The sequence below is a fragment of the Equus asinus genome, chromosome 19 (genome assembly GCF_041296235.1).
Source record: "Equus asinus isolate D_3611 breed Donkey chromosome 19, EquAss-T2T_v2, whole genome shotgun sequence".
NCBI classification, from domain to species: Eukaryota; Metazoa; Chordata; class Mammalia; order Perissodactyla; family Equidae; genus Equus; species Equus asinus.
The window spans coordinates 5,267,617-5,286,620 of NC_091808.1; the positions used below are offsets into that span (position 1 = coordinate 5,267,617).

General features: G+C 45.0%; 1 protein-coding gene across 1 annotated transcript in view; it reads left to right on the top strand.

The window, feature by feature from the left end:
* The first annotated feature begins 12,639 nt into the window (after window positions 1-12,639).
* The window catches only part of IQCA1 (IQ motif containing with AAA domain 1), a 154,880-nt gene continuing 148,515 nt past the window's right edge, over window positions 12,640-19,004 (top strand). Inside the window, exon 1 of the mRNA XM_014862589.3 lies at window positions 12,640-12,909. Coding sequence (XP_014718075.1) covers window positions 12,899-12,909 — 11 coding nt within the window. The 5' untranslated portion in view covers window positions 12,640-12,898. The remainder of the gene's footprint in view (window positions 12,910-19,004) is intronic.

The following is a 19,004-nucleotide window of genomic DNA, read 5'->3' on the forward strand; positions in this document are numbered from 1 at the left end:
AAAGGTTAAAAGTTTAGACATTCTAGTGTGAGAGGTTTCTGCACAAAGAAATGAGCGATGGACATACCTTTCAACTCACTTATAGATTTGAAACAGCAATAAATGGATGAAACGTTAAGAAGTGAAGTGAATAACTGAAAATCATTGTGACTACATAGCATTCATTTCGATTCTAGATTATTATATTTTTTAATTCAATCAGTTACAAGCACAGGAAGGTTGTCAGCCCTACAAACGGAGGTGCCACCGTTTCATATTGACTTTATGTTACAGTTGTGGCCTGTGTCCTTAAATCTAGATGTCACTAAAGCATAAAAAGAACAGATGTTAAGAAAATAGTTCTGAACCAGGAAGTATAAAGAAAGAACATTTGGCAAGGAAACAAGCTATCAGTGTTGTGGAAGAGGGAACCTAGCAGCCAAAGGCAATTATTTATTAAAATAAAAACAATAATTCTGTCCAGCCCTGATGAGTTAACTGGTACCAGGCCAGCCTTCTTGCCACAAACAGCTATACGACTGGATAAAAGTTGTTAATGAACTATTTTTCAGGTGTTTCCCGACAACAGGTACTGCAGAATCCGAGAGACGAGAAAAGTGAGTGATGGGACTGACTTCCAAGGTTAGTTTAAAGAAGGACTCTGGCTTCTGTCTTGCTTACCCTCTCTTGCTTGCTCACTGTGATGGAGTCCGGCTACCACTTTGTGAGCTGCCTTTTGGAGAGGCCCATATGAAAAAGAACTAAGGGATGGCTCTAGCTAACAGCCAACACAGAACTGAAATCCTCAGTCTAATTGCTCAAGAGGAACTTAATCCTTCCAACAGCCATGCAAGGAAGCTGGCAGCCAGCTCTCCCTCAGTCGAGCCTTCAGACGAGACCATAGCACAGCCAATGCCCTGACTGCAGTCTCTGGGGACCCATTAGGCAGAGGTGCCCACCAAGCTGTGCTCAGATTTCTGATCCACAGGGACTCTGAGATAATAGATACGTGTTGTTGCAAGCCACTAAGATTTGGGATAATTTATTATGCAGCAACAGATAACTAATATAGGAAACAAACTATCAAGAAAATTATTAAAACCAAAGGTTGCCTCTCTGAATGTATTAATAAAAGTGATAAACCCCTAGCGAGACCCATCAAGGAAAAAAAGAAAACACAAATTACAACTATCAGGAATGACAAAAAAGATATCACCACAGATCCTATAGATATTTTAAAAAATTATAGGACCATTACAAACAATTTAATATAGAAGTTCTACAACTTACATGAAATGATCAAATGGCCTGAAATACACAACTTACCAAAACTGACCCAGAAGAAACAGAAAATCCAAATAGTGCCATATCTGTTAGAGACATTGAATCTTAATAAAATCCTTCCCACAAAGAAAATTTGAGGCCCAGATGGCTTCTAGCAAACATTTCATGAAGAAATTATACCAATCTTATACAAACTCTTAGAAAATACAGAGAAAAGGGACACTTCCACACTTATTTTATGAGGCCAATGTAACACTGATAACAAAACCTGACTCAGATATTAAAAGAAAATTACAAGGGCCAACCCAGTGGCATAGTGGTTAATTTCACATGTTCTGCCTCAGTGGCCTGAGGTGCGCTAGTTCAGATCCCAGGCATGGACCTACACACTGCTCATCAAGCCATGATGTGGCAGTATCCCACATATAAAACAGAGGAACATTGGTACAGATGTCAGCCCAGTGACAATCTTCCTCAAGCAAAAAGAGGAAGATTGGCAACAGATGTTAGCTCAGGGCCAATCCTTCTCACCAAAAAAAAAAAAAAAAGCTAATTCTAAAGAAAAAAAGAAAATTACAGACTAATATCCTTCATGAGCATAGATGCAAAAATTCTCAACAATATCTTTCATATACAATTTAGCAGTGTGTAATAAAGATCACCCATCAAGTGGGGTTTATCACAGATATACATTCAAAATTCAATCAATGCATTTCACTACATTAACAGAATAAAAGGAAAAAATCACATGATTATCCCAAAGACTCAGAAAAGCATCCAACAAAATTCAACACCCATTCAGAAAGAGACCCACACACATACGGACACCTAATTTACGAGAAGGGTACCACCACAGAGCGGTGGGGGAAAGATGGTCTTTTCATAAACACTGCTGGTAGCTTTGGATGTTCATATAAAAAAAAGAGATTTAATCTCTACTTCCCACTTTATAGAAAAATTAATTCTAGCCTGATTATAGATCTAAATGTGAAAAGTAAAACAATACACCTTCTAGAAGATAACATATAAGAATATTTTCATTACCTTGAAGTAGACAAAAAAATTTCATAAACAGGACATAGAAAAACACTAATCATAAAGAAACAGATGGATATGTTAGATTTCATTAAAATTAGGAAACTCTGTTAATCAGAAGACGTCAAAGAGAGAGAGGAAAGGCAAACCATAGAATGGGAGGAGATATTTCCAATGAGTTCATTCAACACAGACTTCTGGCAGAATATACATAGAGGCCAGCCTGGTGGTGTAGCTGTTGAGTTTGTACTCTGCTTCAGTGGCCCAGGGTTCACGGGTTCAGATCCTGGGTGTGGACGTGCACACTGCTTATCAAGCCACATGCTGTGGTGGCGTCCCACATAGAAGAACTAGAAAGACTACAACTAGGAACTAGGATATACAACTATGCACTGGGGCTTTGGGGAGGGAAAAAAAAGAATATCTATATATCTTTAACAAATTAATAAGAAAAAGATAGAAAATCCAATAAAAGTTGGTCGAAGATTTCCATAGGTACTTCATTTAAAAAAAAAAAAAAAAAGGCTATTCAAATGGCCAGAGGCACATGAAAAGTTTCTCAGTATTATTACCTATCAGGGAAACGCAGATTAAAACCACAATGAGGTAATAATAGCACAATTTCAAAGAAAAGAAAAGACAGAAAATACCAAGTGTTGGCAAGCATGCAGAGCAATAGAACTCTTAATGGGAAAATTGAAGAAAATATTGGGACAACACACTGGAATATTTTTGGAGCTCTGCTGAAGCCGAACACCCACATACTCTGTGATCCTGCATGTGTACTAAAGACATGTATGAGATCGATCACAGCAGCATTATTCATAGTAACTGACCGTCAACAGCAGGATGGACAAATAAACTGCAGTCTATTCATGCAGCGGAATACTACACAGCAGCGAAAACAAACTGCATCTGCACACAACTACATGGATGAATCTCATACTCATAAGTAGGTCAAAGCTAGACCTGAAAGGGTGCACATCGTCTCATTCCACTCACATAACATTTATATATAAGGTCTTCCTTTATAAGGGAAAAATGTTTGTTGTTAGGCAGGCAGTGGTTGCCTTGGGGAAGGAGTGACAGGATGAGATGAGCAAGGACACAGGGGAGCTTCTGCGACTCGACTGTGCTTCTGCGTCTTGATCTATGTGCTTATTATACAGGTGTTTGCACGTTGAGAAGATTCAGTGAACTGTATGCGTAAGAGTTGCACATTTCTCTGCACTTATATTTTAATAAAAAGTACTTAAAAAGTTGTAGCTATTATTAGTGTTATCTGCATTTCATGTGTTAAGACAGCTAAAAAGTCTGAAACCATTTTCTTAGCATAAAAAGCATGATGAGTACAGCTCCCCGAGGAATGCATGAGGCAGGCACATCCCAACATGGCTTTCATATTTAAGCTCCTCAGAGCATCAACAGGCGGGAAGATGCCTTGGGGAAGTCTGCCAGATGGCACCCTCCCAGGTGCTGTGAGGCCTCTGGTACCCTAGCCCGGAACAGGGCAATGGCATTTCTCAGGAGCAATGCACTTCCAGGGGGAAAGAATAAACAGGGAAGGACAAACAGACACAGCTGGAAGACAGATGCAGGACAAAGTGTGCATACAAAAATTCTTACTAGCCTTCCGCTTGACTTTTTAAAACCAAGATAATATTTCTCTGAAGTCTGGCAGTGTGCTATGGTCAACTAATAGATTAAGTAGATATTTTCTCTGCCATTAAGCTGCATCTTACTGATGTAACCAGGGCCACTGGCCATTCAGGTCTCTAAATAAGTCTCATGAATGTGTCACTTTTGTTTTATGAACAGCACAGCTGTGATTTGTGACTAGCTTTCTATCCGGGGTACCAAGAACCATTGTTTTAAGCATTGTGAAAAGAAAACAGCACAAGGGGAGGGGAGGGGTATGAGAGTCAGAGGGAAATAAGACAAAACAGAAATTGGACAGACACATGCTGGTTATTCAGACGTGTTATCAGATACAGGAGACATTCCTGTCGGAGGCAGGTTTAAGACTGAATTTATCAATGGCTGGTGGAAACTGTGTCCATTTTAAAAGACAGCAGGTGTTAAAACAATGAGAAGTGACCCCCTTCGCACCTGGGCTGCAAAAGCTGCCTGAATGTTTGCGAAAAAACAGGATAATAATAATTTTAAAAACATCCTGCCTCTGGCTAGTTCCTTTTTATTTTTTCTCACACTGGGCAGTTTTATTTATAGATAATAAAGGCAGCTGATAAGAAACACACACAGACACACTTACACTCATTTCCCAGTGGAAGTGATGTTTGTTTGACGTAAAATAGCTTTGGTGTTTGTATAATCTGTTATCTTTGGAATTCTATCCAGAATGTAACGTCAGATTGCTCATATCCCCTTTAAATCAGTTTACTAGCATCTTCTCAACAAAAATCTATCCAATAAGACTCACTTCCAGTACAAAATATCCTTTGATGTATCGTTGTAACGGACTGGAGAGAAGCCAAGATTCACAACCGAAACTTTTTGCTATCGGGGAATGTGGATTTCAGCTGTTGGAAAAGTATAATGTTCATTGCTGTGGAGCCAATCTCTAGGCTATGAGTACTCCACTGAACAATTTCTACAGAGCAGATCTTTGACATCTGGGCTATCTCCCAAGATGATACTGTGACCCCTCAAATTAGGAAGACGTACTGCTAATTGAGATGTGGATTTTGAGCAGACACGTAGGCAACCCCAGTAGCTTCAGGGACGAGCTGCCACACGACAGCACGTGGCTTCTAGGTGGTGCCAAGTGCTCTACATACGTAATTCTCTTAATCCTTTAATAATCCCTTGAGGTAAGTGGAATCATCCTGATTACAAATTATAACGTGTCACAGACATGGGGGCTGGGTCAGGAAGAGTCAGAACTGTGAATGTTAGATCTCGGAGCACCGAAGATCTACCCACATTGACTTTAATAATTATGAATTAATGAAACGAATGCTTTATTCGTTCCCAGTTATGTATGCAAATGTAAGAAGCTTAGCATTTCCTCGATTTGCCTTTGTACAGACATCACATCAGACATAAAGGTGGCGTGTTACAGCAGAGAGTTTCATCTCTGACATTTTAAAACAATGCACCTCTTCTGTACAATGACATTTTCTACTTAGAAGCATAGAAAATGTTCCTGACATCTAAGTTTGGAGGAGAAGGCCTTCAAATTCGATTTGAACTTCACGCTTTTCGCTTTTATCTCTCCTGCCTTCGCTACCTGCAGTACTGCAGGCCCACGTGAGGAACGTGCTGGAACTGAATCAAAGTCCATTCCACTTCCTTTTCACTGTGCCTTGAAGTCCCATCAAACCACTGTGGGATCACAGCAGCCACTTCTCCAACTCCAGCTCTCAGACTCACGAGACAACCCACGCCGCAGCCTTGTCCCGGGCTGAGCAAACTCGTGTCAGGAGAACTCCCTCTCTTTACCACGCATTCAGCGAGACATGCGAGGAAAACCGCCCAACGACGCTCAAGCACTGAGCATTCAGCAAGACATCTCATAAACGAAGTCACCCAAATACTGAGTACCCAGGGTCATACTATCTGGTGTCCCGGCACATGGCAACTGAAAACCATTCAAGGGGTCATACCACACACTTTGAGTGATGCTATGGGGTGGGTGGCGGGCGTCGGGGGGGAAAGTATTCTCATTGTTTAGAGATGGACTGAGGTTCAGAAACGTTACCCAAGCTTCTTCAAGTCACACTGTTAGAAAATGGAAGAATTGGGATGGGTTGTCTGACAGTTCCTATTGTCCGCTATTCCACTCAGGAAATCTGTAATTGGGCCAAGGACGAAAGAGATGCAACACGACACGGCGTAGCTCCCTGCTGAGAGGCATACACAGGTGCCGGTCAATAAAGAGATGGATGTGCTATCTGTCTTCCGGGCGTATATCTGGGGTGTTGCAGAAAACTTGCCAACAGTTAACAAAACTGTGCTCTGCCGCTGACCCCACGTGATCTGTTAAAGACCAAATTCCATGTGACATCACGTTTGCCATTTAAACCATCTTAAGTGTATAATTCAGCGGCATTAACTACACTCACAAAGTTGTGCAACCGCCAGCACTATTTCCAAAAGTTTTCATCACCCTGAACAGAAACTCTGTACCGATTAAGCAATACGACTCCGTTCTCCCTTGCTCCCAGCCCCTGGTAAACTCTAATTTACTTTCTGTCTCTATGAATTTGCTTATTCTAGATATTTCATATTAAATGAAATCATACAATATTTGTCCTTTTGAGTCTGGCTTATTTCACTTCGTATAACATTTTCAGGTGTCATCCACGCTGTAGCATATATGTGAATTTCATTCTTTTTTAGGGCTGAATGTCATCCCATGTACTTAGCACATTTTGTTTATCCACACATCTGTACTTCTCATCTTTCGTGGTCTCCTTGCCTCATGGTCACGTCAATTCTCCTGCTCAAATGGACCTCAATAGCTCTGGAGCAGCCCTACAGCTCAGTCCAAACTTCTCTGCCTGCCGTGAGCACAGGTACCGTGTGACCCCAGTGTATGACCCCAGATCTATTCCCAGATCAAACGGAAATATCGCCTATCGAATGAGTATATCCCCATACTTCTGCTTTGATGCCTTTGCTCAGGTTTATTCCTTTGCCTGGAAAGTTCTCCTTCTATTTCCTCAGGCCAAAGCCCCACGCACCCCTTACATAGTCAGCTCGGATCCCACCAGCTGAGTAACAGCATCTACTTTCCCAGCCATCTCTTCTAAACTCCCAGAGGACTTGGCACGGCGGCCCGTCACCACCTCAGACCTACAGCTCCTCCACGCGCCTCCTCGAAGGAGAGCTCATATCGCAGTCAGCTCTTCTGCTGCACGGTTTTGAGTACGGTGCTTTGTATAGAACAAGCATCCATAAAGATTTGCCCAGCTGACTTCATACATCTCCAGAGGGCTGGGAAGATGAATTTTCCCAAAGACATGGCAGCTGGATTACGAGGTGGTGTAAAAACACATTGACATTTTAAATGAAATGATACATCAATTATTAGGACAAAACAGAGTAACTGTGGAAAAGATACTGACTGATTTAGAGGAAATTACTGGAAAGATGAGTCAGAATAACCATTTGGGCCTCAGATGTCTGGCAAAGCAAAGAGTATTGTTCCTAAACAAAACAAACTTAGGATTTTCATGCCAGAAGACAGATAACCTAAAATGGCTTAGGCATGGCAGGATGGGACTCTGGAATGGGACCGGGCAAGACAGAGAGAGATCAGGGAGGGTGGAGCAGAGCCCAGGGCCTCCCTGGAAGCAGGGGACTGCTCTGGGTCCTTCAGGAAGCTAACTCCTGGCAACGTTGCTGATATGTCAGTCCCCCGTCAGTGCAACCTGGCTGGGGGCTGTGAGCCTTCCCTGGGCAGAGTGCTGGGTCCAGCTGTGTTTGGTTCGTACAACTTGGTCTTAGAGTAGAGGGTATTCCTGTCTTGTTATGCCTTAGCCTTGCTGTTACCAGGAAGGATGGGAGGGGGTTTGTTACTGAAGGAGGAGGGTGAGGAGGCTGGGTCCTTGAGTGAGGAGGTGGCCCTGCGAGCATTAAGAGGGGCCCCATTTTGATTGGTTCCTGGCTTGCACGCCACCTTGTGGTACGAAAAGGCTCTCCTCGCCATTGCCGCTTGAGTGGACGGAGGCGGAGGTCTAGACAGATGAGCTGCTTCGGGGCATTCACCTCTGGTGGGAGTGGTGGGACCCACGTCCCCAGGTCTGGCTGAATTATCGTGGCGCACTGAAAATAACTACAGCAGTTTCTGTGGAGAGGTTCTGAGTGACTGGTGACTCCTAAAAGAAAAGAAGGTCAGGTTCTGGTCTAGTGACCTTCATGTGGATGCAGGGCGGATCGTGAAAGTGATTTGTGAGTTCCTAGAAAAGGAAGCAGAGATAACGAGTGTTAGCATCTTGGCTTCTCTAAAAACAAGGCACAGCAGATGATCCTAATTTCAGCTGTCCATAGTTACTAGCCTAGTAGATAAGGATAATGCTCTAGATATAATAGGGCTGGATATTAGCGATGCCCTTGACAACATCCTTATCTCATGGAAGTGTTGAAGACAGGGAGAAATGTGAGCCAGATGACAGGGTGGCTGGGCAGGTTTATAGCTTGTCAACTGATGGTAAGTTGGACACATTTCTAGTGCTGTGCCATTGGGCTCCCTGGCTTTCTCATAGAGGACATTTCCATCAATGGGTTAGATATGAGGGAGGCCATGCAACTGGATGGGATGGTGAACACACTGAATGACAGAGATGGCTCAGAAGGAGAAATTGTAGAAAGAGTAAGAGGTTTGGTCTATTGCATACACCACGTGAATCCCCAATGTGATGTGGCTGTGCAACGCCAGATGTAACGGGTGGGGACCCAAGGTAGGGCCCTGTTGCTATCTGATGGAACGCCTACCAGGCGCAGCTAGAAGGCATTGTGTCCTTGATTTATGTCTGAAGGACACTGAATGAGAACAGCATGACAGAGAGAATGACCGCAAGGGCACTGCAAATCTCGTGCGGAGGACCTTGAGGGTGCTTGCTTTGTAATCAATACTTGGGGGTGTGGGGGATACATGGGCTTAAATGTCTAAAAGACTGCTCCTGTTTAAGAGGACTGTTCTGTTTTCTTTGGAGCCTTGGGGTAAAAACAAACAATAATAGTGAAAGTCATCCGAAAGCAGAATGGACGCTCTAGAGGGGCCAGGCAGAGAAGAGATGCTGAAGAGAATGAGATGTCCCTAGGGCTTGATGCATCTGACAAGAGGTAGTTCAGACAACCTCCGAGGGCTCTTCCGGGCCTGTCGTTCCTCCAGGACACGTACCTGTGATCATGAAGGCAGAGTTCTTTCATATCGGAGTCATCTTTTCCTATTGCACAACAGTGACCATTGAGCTTTGCATACAAGGAGCATCAGTGAAGATTTGCCCAAATGACTCCATATGTACGAAGAGGACTGAGAAGATGAATTTTCCCAGAAACCGGGCAGTCTGATTGTGAAGCTGCATAAACTATAAAACACTGAAACCAAAGTAACCTTTGCTACTATATCTACATAATTAGGTGCAATCATTTTTTTAGTAAAGGATAAGCGGTTTGAGAACGACTGTTTTTAGTAACATTTGTCTCAAAGAAAACCAATTTTTTAATAAATATTAATTAAGGTAGGTGTGGCTACCAACAAAAAGATACTGGTTAGAGGTGTAGTCTTTGAGAAGAGATTGTCAGGTGGATTGAATAACAACTCCACCACCAACTGGACGACAGCCTTGGACATACAGTTGCTTAACTTTTCTGGGTCTCAGTTTCCACGTGTGTAATATAGGGATGAAAATATTACCTACCTCATGAAGTCAATGGGAAGATTTAACGAATGAGTATTTGTCGGGTCCTAAACAGTCCCTGGCACAGCATAAATGGTCAATAAGTGTATCAACTGGCAAAGCCCATGGGATATCATCAGAGTACAGCTGTATTTGTTCTCCTGCTATGCGGAATTTGGGAGGCTGTTTCATTGTCTTCTTATGGGCTGGTCTTTTTAACATGACTTGTATCTTGTGATTGCTGAATTTCATCATCAAGTAATTTATTTTCTAGAAGAGCTTATAGGCTGTGTCTCACATTGACCACTGCCTCCACGACAACCCGTACTGCCTTCTCCCACGCTGGCAGAGTCCTGATTTGGTTCTTTTATTTATCCCACTCTTTCTCAAGGCAGGTAAATCCTGACTACTCTGAGATAACAACGGTGGTCACATTCCCTAGCTGGTCCTTTTTCCTATCTGGAGATGTTACAGAGTGAGGATGTAATGTCTAGAGCTGCTGCAGACATTTGATGACCTCGAGGAAAGTCATCCAACACCCTAAGGATGACAGCTCCAAAAGATGGAAAGACCATCAAAGGCTGATGATGCCACAGAGCCACTGAAACAGTCAGGTCCAAAGCTGCCTCACCTCTATTCTTGTTGTTAACGGAGATTATAAGTCCCTCTATTGTCTAAGCCATTGGACCTTGGAGTTTTTTATTACTTGCATTTGAAAACATGCCAATTTATTCATGAGTGTTATATTTCCCGAGGGCTTTCATATTTGGGAATATTAACTTCAGTGAGTAGAAATACCTTGGGCCACATTTTTGCCCGAGAACTTTGTAAATATTGCCACCTTTTCATCTGACGTTGAAAGCTACCGTGAAGAAAACTGAGGCCAGTCAGCTTCCCCCACCACTCTCCTCCAGGTTCCATGACACATCCAGGATATCTTTGGTGTTGGCTGTTCTCTATCACGTTTTCCTGGAGGATAGAACTTTGGACCTGCAGACTTACTTCCTTTATTTCACAAATGTTTCCTTACATCTTTGACAAAAATTAATATTGGAGGTCTCTTTTTCAGGAATACCAACTAACTTTTTTCTAATTGTTTAAATGTCTCAGTCTTTTTCCTTTATATTCACTGTAACTGATTCAGGCTTTTCCTCTAAGTCAGTAATTCAGATGAATGCTCCCAGTTTATTTCTTGCTTTTTCTAATTTAGTTTCTCTATGGGATCATTTCCTATTTTCACTTGGTTTCCTTAATTACATGATCTTCCTTTCCTTCTCATTATGTTATTTTAGATTCTCTCCCAGCTTTTAGTCTATTAATGTTCTTACTAACTTACTCTGTTACAGGGAACCTGTGTAAAGAATTTTCTTCTATCTGGTTATGTCTTCTTCCAGACTAGGTTCTTCACCTGTCTCACCCATGCTATAATTCTTTTTTTTTCCTTTTTTTTCCTTCCACTTTTATTGAAGTCCTGGACTTGCATAGTGGACATGCTGCTTCTCTCTTATTAATATTTAACATGGTTTGCTCTTTGCAAATCATCTATTTGTTCCAATGTAATGTGGGCAAGTTCTCCTTGATTCCTTCTCACTGTATCGGACCGAGATTGAGGGACGGGAGATGGTGTTTTTATCTACTTTTCTATAGCCTGTAGACACACTGAGGATAAGGACTGGTCCACTTGCGAGGTCCGGGCTCTGTCTTCTCTTCTGAGATTTTGGTAAACTCCCACCCTTGTTAGGAATGTACCCCATTCCTGTGACAAAATGCCCTTCGACTTTGAATCTTTGCCTCAACTCAGTGCAAGGCCCTAGAAAACAGCAAGTCCTAGCGATTTTCCAGGCTCTGGTCAGGTCCTGTGGGTGGTGGGGATTGGTTTCCACTCATGATGGTTTTCTCTCACCTGGACTTCCCCAGCTGGCTTGCTTACTCTACTCACCCTTTCATCTCACTTCTTAGATTCGTGTCTTCTTCGTACCAAAAAGTATTAGCAAGAATTCTCCGTATTTTGTCTGCTTGAGTTCTTTCCCCAGTAGGGTTTTTTGGGAGTGTGGATGAGATTAGCTGTCATTCTCCACTGCAGGCTGCTATTTCATTGGGTACAGTTTCTGAAGTTTATGGCACAAAGTTGTATCTTTTGTTCGGTTGCTTTTTTTTTTTTTTTTTTTTTTTGCTGGTCTTGACTATTCTTTTGTTCATCTCATTACTAATCGCGGGAGAGAGGTTCTGTGATCCAGATTCACTCTGTCATTTTTATACAGACGCCCTCTCCATGCCCTTTCGACTGCATTAGTTCTGAATATGTTCCTCTAGGAACTGCAGATTATAAAATTTGCCAAAAAAAAAAAAAAAATCTGAACAGTTACTAAACATGAAGAAAGAAGAACAACGAGAACAAACACTCATAGGGACTCGCCAACAGCTAATAGCCATGTAGCAGTTTACATTTACAACACACCAGAGACTTATTTCATTTTCATTAAGCCCCAGAAGGGCAGCGTCTGCACCTGTCTTGTACCTCCAGCAGCAAAGCCTGCGCCTGGCCCAGAGTAAATGCCCAGGAAGGTTTTCGAACGAACGAGTGACTGTTACCCTGCTTTACAGACGGGAAGACTGAGGCTACAATCATTCAGGACCTGGTCCAAGGCTACATAGCTAGATGTAGATGAAATGGGGCAAACGGAAGAGGGGGAAGACAGCCTGGAGGACGACGAGCCCGCCGGTGGGACCTGGGGCCGGCCCGGAGAAAGCTGGCCGGAGAGTCTTCCGGAAACTGGCGCTGCACCTGGCTGCTTGGAGGCGGCGGCTTCCACCAGAGCATCCACCCGCCCGCCTTGGCGTCGGGCACGGTTGCCATGGAAACAGCAGGCGGCGGCGCAGGCGCATAGAGGGCAGGGGGCGGGGACCGCGCCGGGCCGGAGCGGAACTGCATTGCGCAGGCGTAGCGTCTCGGTTGCTAGGTGCCGCCTTGCGTCCCGCTAAGTGGCCGCGGTCAGGTTCCGGAGCCTCGGGATCGCGACGGGAACCGAATCCCCGCCTCTGTGCTTGCAGCCCCGTGGCTGTCACCTGTCCCTGCCCGAAGTGAGAGGATATCCCCGGTTCCCGTCTCTCCCTGCAGAAGGACCTCCCCCTGAGCGCCTCAGGTGGTGTCCCGACCCCTGCAACCCGCCGCCCTTTGGAGGGGAGCAGAAGAGTTTCCCTGCGGGCGAGGGAAAGAGGGAAAGAAGCCAGCCATGTCGAACGCGTAAGTGATGGGCTGCGGGGCCATAGCCATGGAGGGCCTTCTCCAAACCAAAACATGGCTTGCTCTGCTTCTTTGCTTTTTTCTTTTCTTTTCTTGTCGCCCTCTCCCCTCTTTCTTTTTACATTTGGCAAATACTCAGGATGGTGTATCACCTTCTTGTGGACAAGGAATGCCATACACTTATATCTTCCTCCCCTCCTTGCACGACCCCCTGTCCCCATGACGATGATTTCCTCCGGGCCCATTGCTTACGCCCGCCAAGCCCTGTTGGTGTATTTTTGAGGAAGCAGTCTCTCCAGTGGGTCCCGTACGTTGCCTGTTAATCTTTCAGTGTGATATATGGGTCACTTTGTGAAAACACTCAGGTCCCGATATTAAGTCGAGAAAGATCTTGAGGAAGCTTTATTGTACCTTTGCTTTTCACCAGGGAACACCAGTCAGGGGGTGGTGGCGCTGGAAAGGCTGTTCTCCCAGCCCTGTCCGCAGCCCTTGCTCAGCAGTCAGTGCCTGGGGTCTTCATAATAATCGTTTCAAACATGGAGTAGAGTGCTGACTCTGTGGGTGCTGTTCTAAGTACTTGAAATATAATACCTCTTTTAATCTTCACAATACCCCTATAGTGTAGGAGCTGTTAATATGATTATTTCTATTTTACAGATGAGAAAACTTAGGCACAAAGAGGTTAAGTAGTTCATATATAGCAAGTAGATGGTGCCACCCCAGGCTTCGTGGCTCCAGCCCACACTGCTGCTCTTACTAACCCTGTTTTCTAGGGGAGGAAATAAGAGCAGAGGCTAAGGGCTTGCGAGGTTTTGCGGGTGGGGCAATCAGGGGTTCAGTGTTGGGCGGGTTGGGTTTGAAGTGCCTGTGGGACATCAAGTGGAGATCGATCCGGTAGTCAGGTGAATATTCAAGTCTTGTTCAGGAGAGAGGTCTATGTATGAAACAGACACCTGCTAACTGTTGGCCTGTGGATGGTCATTATGGGTCATGGAGTCAGTGTAGGCAGAGAGAGAAGGGGCCCAAGGACTCAGCCGTGGGTCCTCCAGCGTAAGAGACGGGGGAGGAGGGGAGAAGCCAGCAAAGGGACTAAAGGCATGGTCAGTGAGGAGGAAGCAAGGTTGTGGTGCCCCAGAGCCCGGTGAAAAAAAAATAATGTTTCCCGGAGGAGGGAGTAACACTCTGTCGAGGGACACTGAGACAAGTCAGAGGAGGACTGAGAACTGACCGTGGACTTAGCAATGTGGAGTCCAGTGGTGACCCGACCTTCAGCGGAGTGATGGACTAGAAAGGTTGACTAGGGTGTGTGGAGGAAAGAATAGGAGAGAAATTGTAGACAGTGGGCATAGCTGACTTTTTAAAGGAGTTGTGTTGTAAGCTAGTAGCTGGGGAAGTGGGGTCCGGAGACAGATTGTTTTTAAGATAGGAAAACAGTAGCGTTTTTGTTTACTGAAGAGAATGGCCGGGCCAGTGGGAAAGGAGACAGGATGATGGGGAGGAAAGGGTGAAGTGGAGTGATGTCCTTGCTGGTGCGGGCACGGGCCCCAGCAAACAGCTCGAGGTATCGGTATCGGTGTCAGAGAGAGGAGTTCCGGCTGTTTATTACAGCAACAGTGAGAAGGCAGCACTGATAAGGATGTTGGTAACGATGCTATTTGGTGGGTAGATGTCCTGGTGAGACCTGGAAAGATGATACAGATGGTAGACGACAGCGACACTGAGGGGCAGTGGGCGATAACATCTGATGAAACGAGGTTCAAAGCTAGGGAGTGTCGGGGGGAGCGGGGAAGAATGGTCTGGAAGTGGCAGTGAGCAGCAGGGAGGCCCTGTGACCCCGCTCCACACCAGTGGTCGGAAAAGTCTGGCAGAAAGGGAGCAGGGCTGCGGGGGAAGCTGTGTCCTTAAGGGACAGCCTGGCCTCCCTTAGAGCAAGAAGGTCAAAGGAATATTCTGGAAGGAGGATGACCAACTAGATAATATTGGAAGAATGTGAAGGTTTCTTATGGATAAAATAACTTAGGGAGGACTCCCGGTTTTGCGTATTTAGATTTTCCATCCCAGTACATGGTGTGTCTCAACATTCAGGTCTTTCCCTACCCCCGCCCCCCGTCCTAGGAAACCCTGCCAAGCTCTAGAAATAACATCTGGTCTTTATCAACTGTCGTATTCACCCTCAAGCCTCCTGACTTCACTATCTGTAACATTTCTAGGTCATAGGCTCAAGTCTGAAATCAATCATGCACTTTAAAAAAATCCAGAGGAGGCTCCTGGATAAAATCCTGCCCTCTCTTTACAAGGCACATTTAACATTTCGAGAACACTTCCCATCTGTCATCCGCCCCCCTGCCACAGTAATGCTTTGGGGTGTCCAGGGAGGCGTCAGGATCCAAATTTGCCATTTGAGGAAGCGAAGGTGCCACGGTTAAGTGACCTGCCTGAGACCAACTTCCTCAGGAGGCAGGTTCAGATTTTAAACTTACGGCACTTTGAGCTGTAGAAACCACCTTGCCGTAGCCGGGAGAAATGAACACACACGTCCACACAAAAACTCGTACAGGAATGCTCCTAGCAGCATCTTTCACCATAGCCAGAGATGGCAACACCTCGCGTGTCTGTCAGCTGATGAATGGCCAAACCAATGTGGTGTATACGTACAATGGAATATTACTCAGCAATGCAAAGAATTGAGTACTGATTCGTGCTACGCCCCAGATGAACTTGGAAGACATTATGCTGAGTGAAAGGAGCCAGGCCCAAAGGGCTACCTGTTATATAATACCACTATGTAAAATGTCCAGAATAGGCAAATAAATAGAGACAGAAATTAGATCAGTGGTTACCAGGGGCTGGGGGGAGGGGAAATAATGGCAAATAGGGAGTGATGCTAATGGGATGGGGTTTCTTTCTGGAGTGGTGAGAAGGTTCTGAAATTAGATAAAGGTGATGATTGCACAACTCTGTGAATATACTAAAAACTGCTGATTTTTACGCTTTAAAAGAGTGAACTTGAGGCCAGCCCTGTGACTGAGTGGTTAAAGTTCAGCACACTCCACTTCCGCACCCCGGGTTCACAGGTTCGGATCCTAGGCATGGACAGACTCCACTCATCAGCCATGCTGTGGTGGCATCCCACATATAAAACAGAGGAAGACTGGCACAGATGTTAACTCAGAGCTAATCTTCCTCACCAAAAAAAGGTGAACTTAGGGTATGTGAATTATATCTCAATGACGCTCTTATTAAAAAATCATCTGGCCACATCCCTTGTCTCATGTTATCTTCATGCACGCTGAGAAGGATGCTGAGATCCCAGGGCCTCAAGGCAGAGTAGGGCTCAAGCCAGACCTGGGCTTCGAGGGAAAGGGGGCCTCCCCAGGCTGGCCGAGGCACAGTGGCCAGGGCCCTGGAAGTCCAGGGAGTGGTGGGGTTGTGGCCCATGGACACACATGGCAGGGCGTCAGGGCAGCAAGGAAACACAAGCACTGAAGCCAAAGTCCATCTCCAGGGACAAGAGTCATGATGTGGGGGTTGCTGGCCTCACACAGCTACTCAGTATTTCCCCATCGGCCAACAGCCTCTGCCTGGTCTCTCCAACGAGGGTCACTGGAAAGACAGCAGGTCAGGAAGAAAGAGGCCACAGCCCACATGGCAGGACTTGGATGGCTCAAGCCACCAGGATGGTCCTCAGCCAGAAGTCCCAGTGCAGGGTCAGCTCCACCATGGCCTTGGCGGGCTTCCTGCTTCTCCACGCCTGGATGGAAGCCCATGAGTGCACTGCACGGGGGCAACAAGGTTTCCCCCACCCCGGGGTCTGCCCCAAAGCAGAGTCTAGGCATTCTTAACTGCTAGGTGTGCTCCATCCATTAATTTTTCTTCTCTGCTGGAAGCCGCCCCTACCCAGTATCCATTGCTCTCGATGGGTGTGGGCCTCACCCCACAGGCACCCCAGGGAGGCAGCCTCCGTGGGGCGTACTGCAACCTTAATGCTTCCTGGTGAGTTAAACGCTTTGAAGTCTGAAAAGATGCCCTTTCTCTTTTATTATCGACCCCGCCCTCACATTTAGAAATTATGACTAGATTTCTTTATAGAGTTTCCAGTATTTTATTACCAAATTGTTGGTAATATTAAATCTGCACGTCAGTCTCTGGAGTCTGCCTTCTTTCCATCCTGTCTCTCCAGACAGAAGCACACTGTGGCTTCTGCCTCCTCAGTCCTCTGCAGCTAGCATTCTAGAATATTCTTCAGCTAGATCCTGTGTGGCCCCCGGCATCATGTTGATTCTTGAATGTTGAATGTTCTTTATCAGTACTGTGGATGGGGTTTCTTTTGTTACTTTTTCCTCTGCATTTAGTTTTTGTGGGTTTTATCTATGTCTTGTAACTTTGCTGAACTAATCCCTTTTATATTAATTGATATTTATTTTACATTTATAACAAATATAATTTATAATATATTTATATTAATCCCTTCTGTAGCTGCTTCATCCCTTTGTACTCCTATTTTTTAGGGTATATTTCCAGTGTTTCTCTACTGAAAATTTTTTTTTTTTAATTTGGCGAGGAAGACTGGCCCTGAGCTAACATCTGTGCCCATCTTCCTCTACTTTTATGTGGGATGCCGCACGGCATGGCTTGATGAGCAGTGCTAGGTCCACACCCAAGATCCAAACGGCAAACCTTGGGCCACGCAAGTGGAGCGTGCAAACTTAACCACTATAACACCAGGCTGGCCCCACCAACTTGAAAATATTTGGGGTCTCTGGTTTTTGGCATTTTGAAGAGCTCGTCATCGTCTATTCTTTGGGGTATGAAGACAGTATTCTTAATCAGGCATGTGCCATAAGTTAAAATTTACTGAGTATCTTCTTGGCGTCTGTGAAAATAACATACGGCTCTCACTGTTCTGTCACTGTATTTAGCTCGGCTTTCTTTTCTGCTGAAGTCTCGAAAATTCCCGTGTTGACCTCTCCTTGGTCAGAAGGAACAATTCCTTTGATCTAGTGCCGTGTTCTGTTTGCTAAGTGGAATTTCCCATCCGAGTTCTAAACAGAATTGGCCTGTAATTTTCTTCTGTAATATTGTCCTCACAGGTTTAGGCCACAAACCCTATTTAGTCCACAAAAACCAACAGAGTGGCTTTTCCGTTTTATGGGAACATTTGTTGAGCCCGTTGGGATGGGCAGCCTGTGTCACCCATCAGGTGAGCGGAGGCCTTGGGGTCCACTGCCCCCATCAGAGGCTGTGGTACGCCGAGAACACTCTCACCTTCTCTGTGCCCTTCACCGTCTCATATTCTCCAGGCAGGTATTTGAGAAACCCCTGTTTATTGTCAGGCACAGCCCGTCAGTTCCCCCGGTCGTTTGTGCTTCCTCCTTCCCTCTCCCGCGGGCTTGTCTTTGTGAGGCATGGCCCACAGAATCGCCAGCACGCTCCGAGATGCTCTGACCGGGCAGACGATGCTGCCTGTCTTGTTATTGCTCTTTTATGGGGTTGTTCCTGGTAAATAGCATTGTTTATAGGCATTTATTAGGCACGGAGTGAAATGCCCTGTGCTAAATGGAACTGTAACTTTCTAATAAGCATCTCTTGTATAATAAAGTTGTCTACCACAGTGCTCGCTCACTAGCAATATTCTGAAAATATTGCTAAGTTTGGAGAACGCTGGTGCTTGAAGCCAATGGGTGGAGTGCCAGAGGCCATTCAGTATCCAAACTCACTGGGGTGCTGAAGCGGAAAGGAAAAGTTTATTTTTTAACTATAAATCTTCACTTTTCTTGTAGTGTCCATCACATCTTTGCCACATGGCTTGTCATCCCTTATTTGCTTTCACCCTGATGAACAGGAGGCGGTAAGGTGGAGTGGTTCAGACCAGGAACTCTGGAGCCAGGCTGCATGGCTGCAGATCCTGCATTCAGATGGCACAACTCTGTGCCTCAGTTTCTTCACCTGCAAACTGGAGTAATAATAATGCCAACTCAGAGGGTTGTTGAGGAGTACCTGAAGTAATATATGTAGAGTACTTAGAACAGCCACAATGACTGACATTATGTAACTGTGAGCTGTTACCATCATCTAAATCTGAATCTAAAAGACTT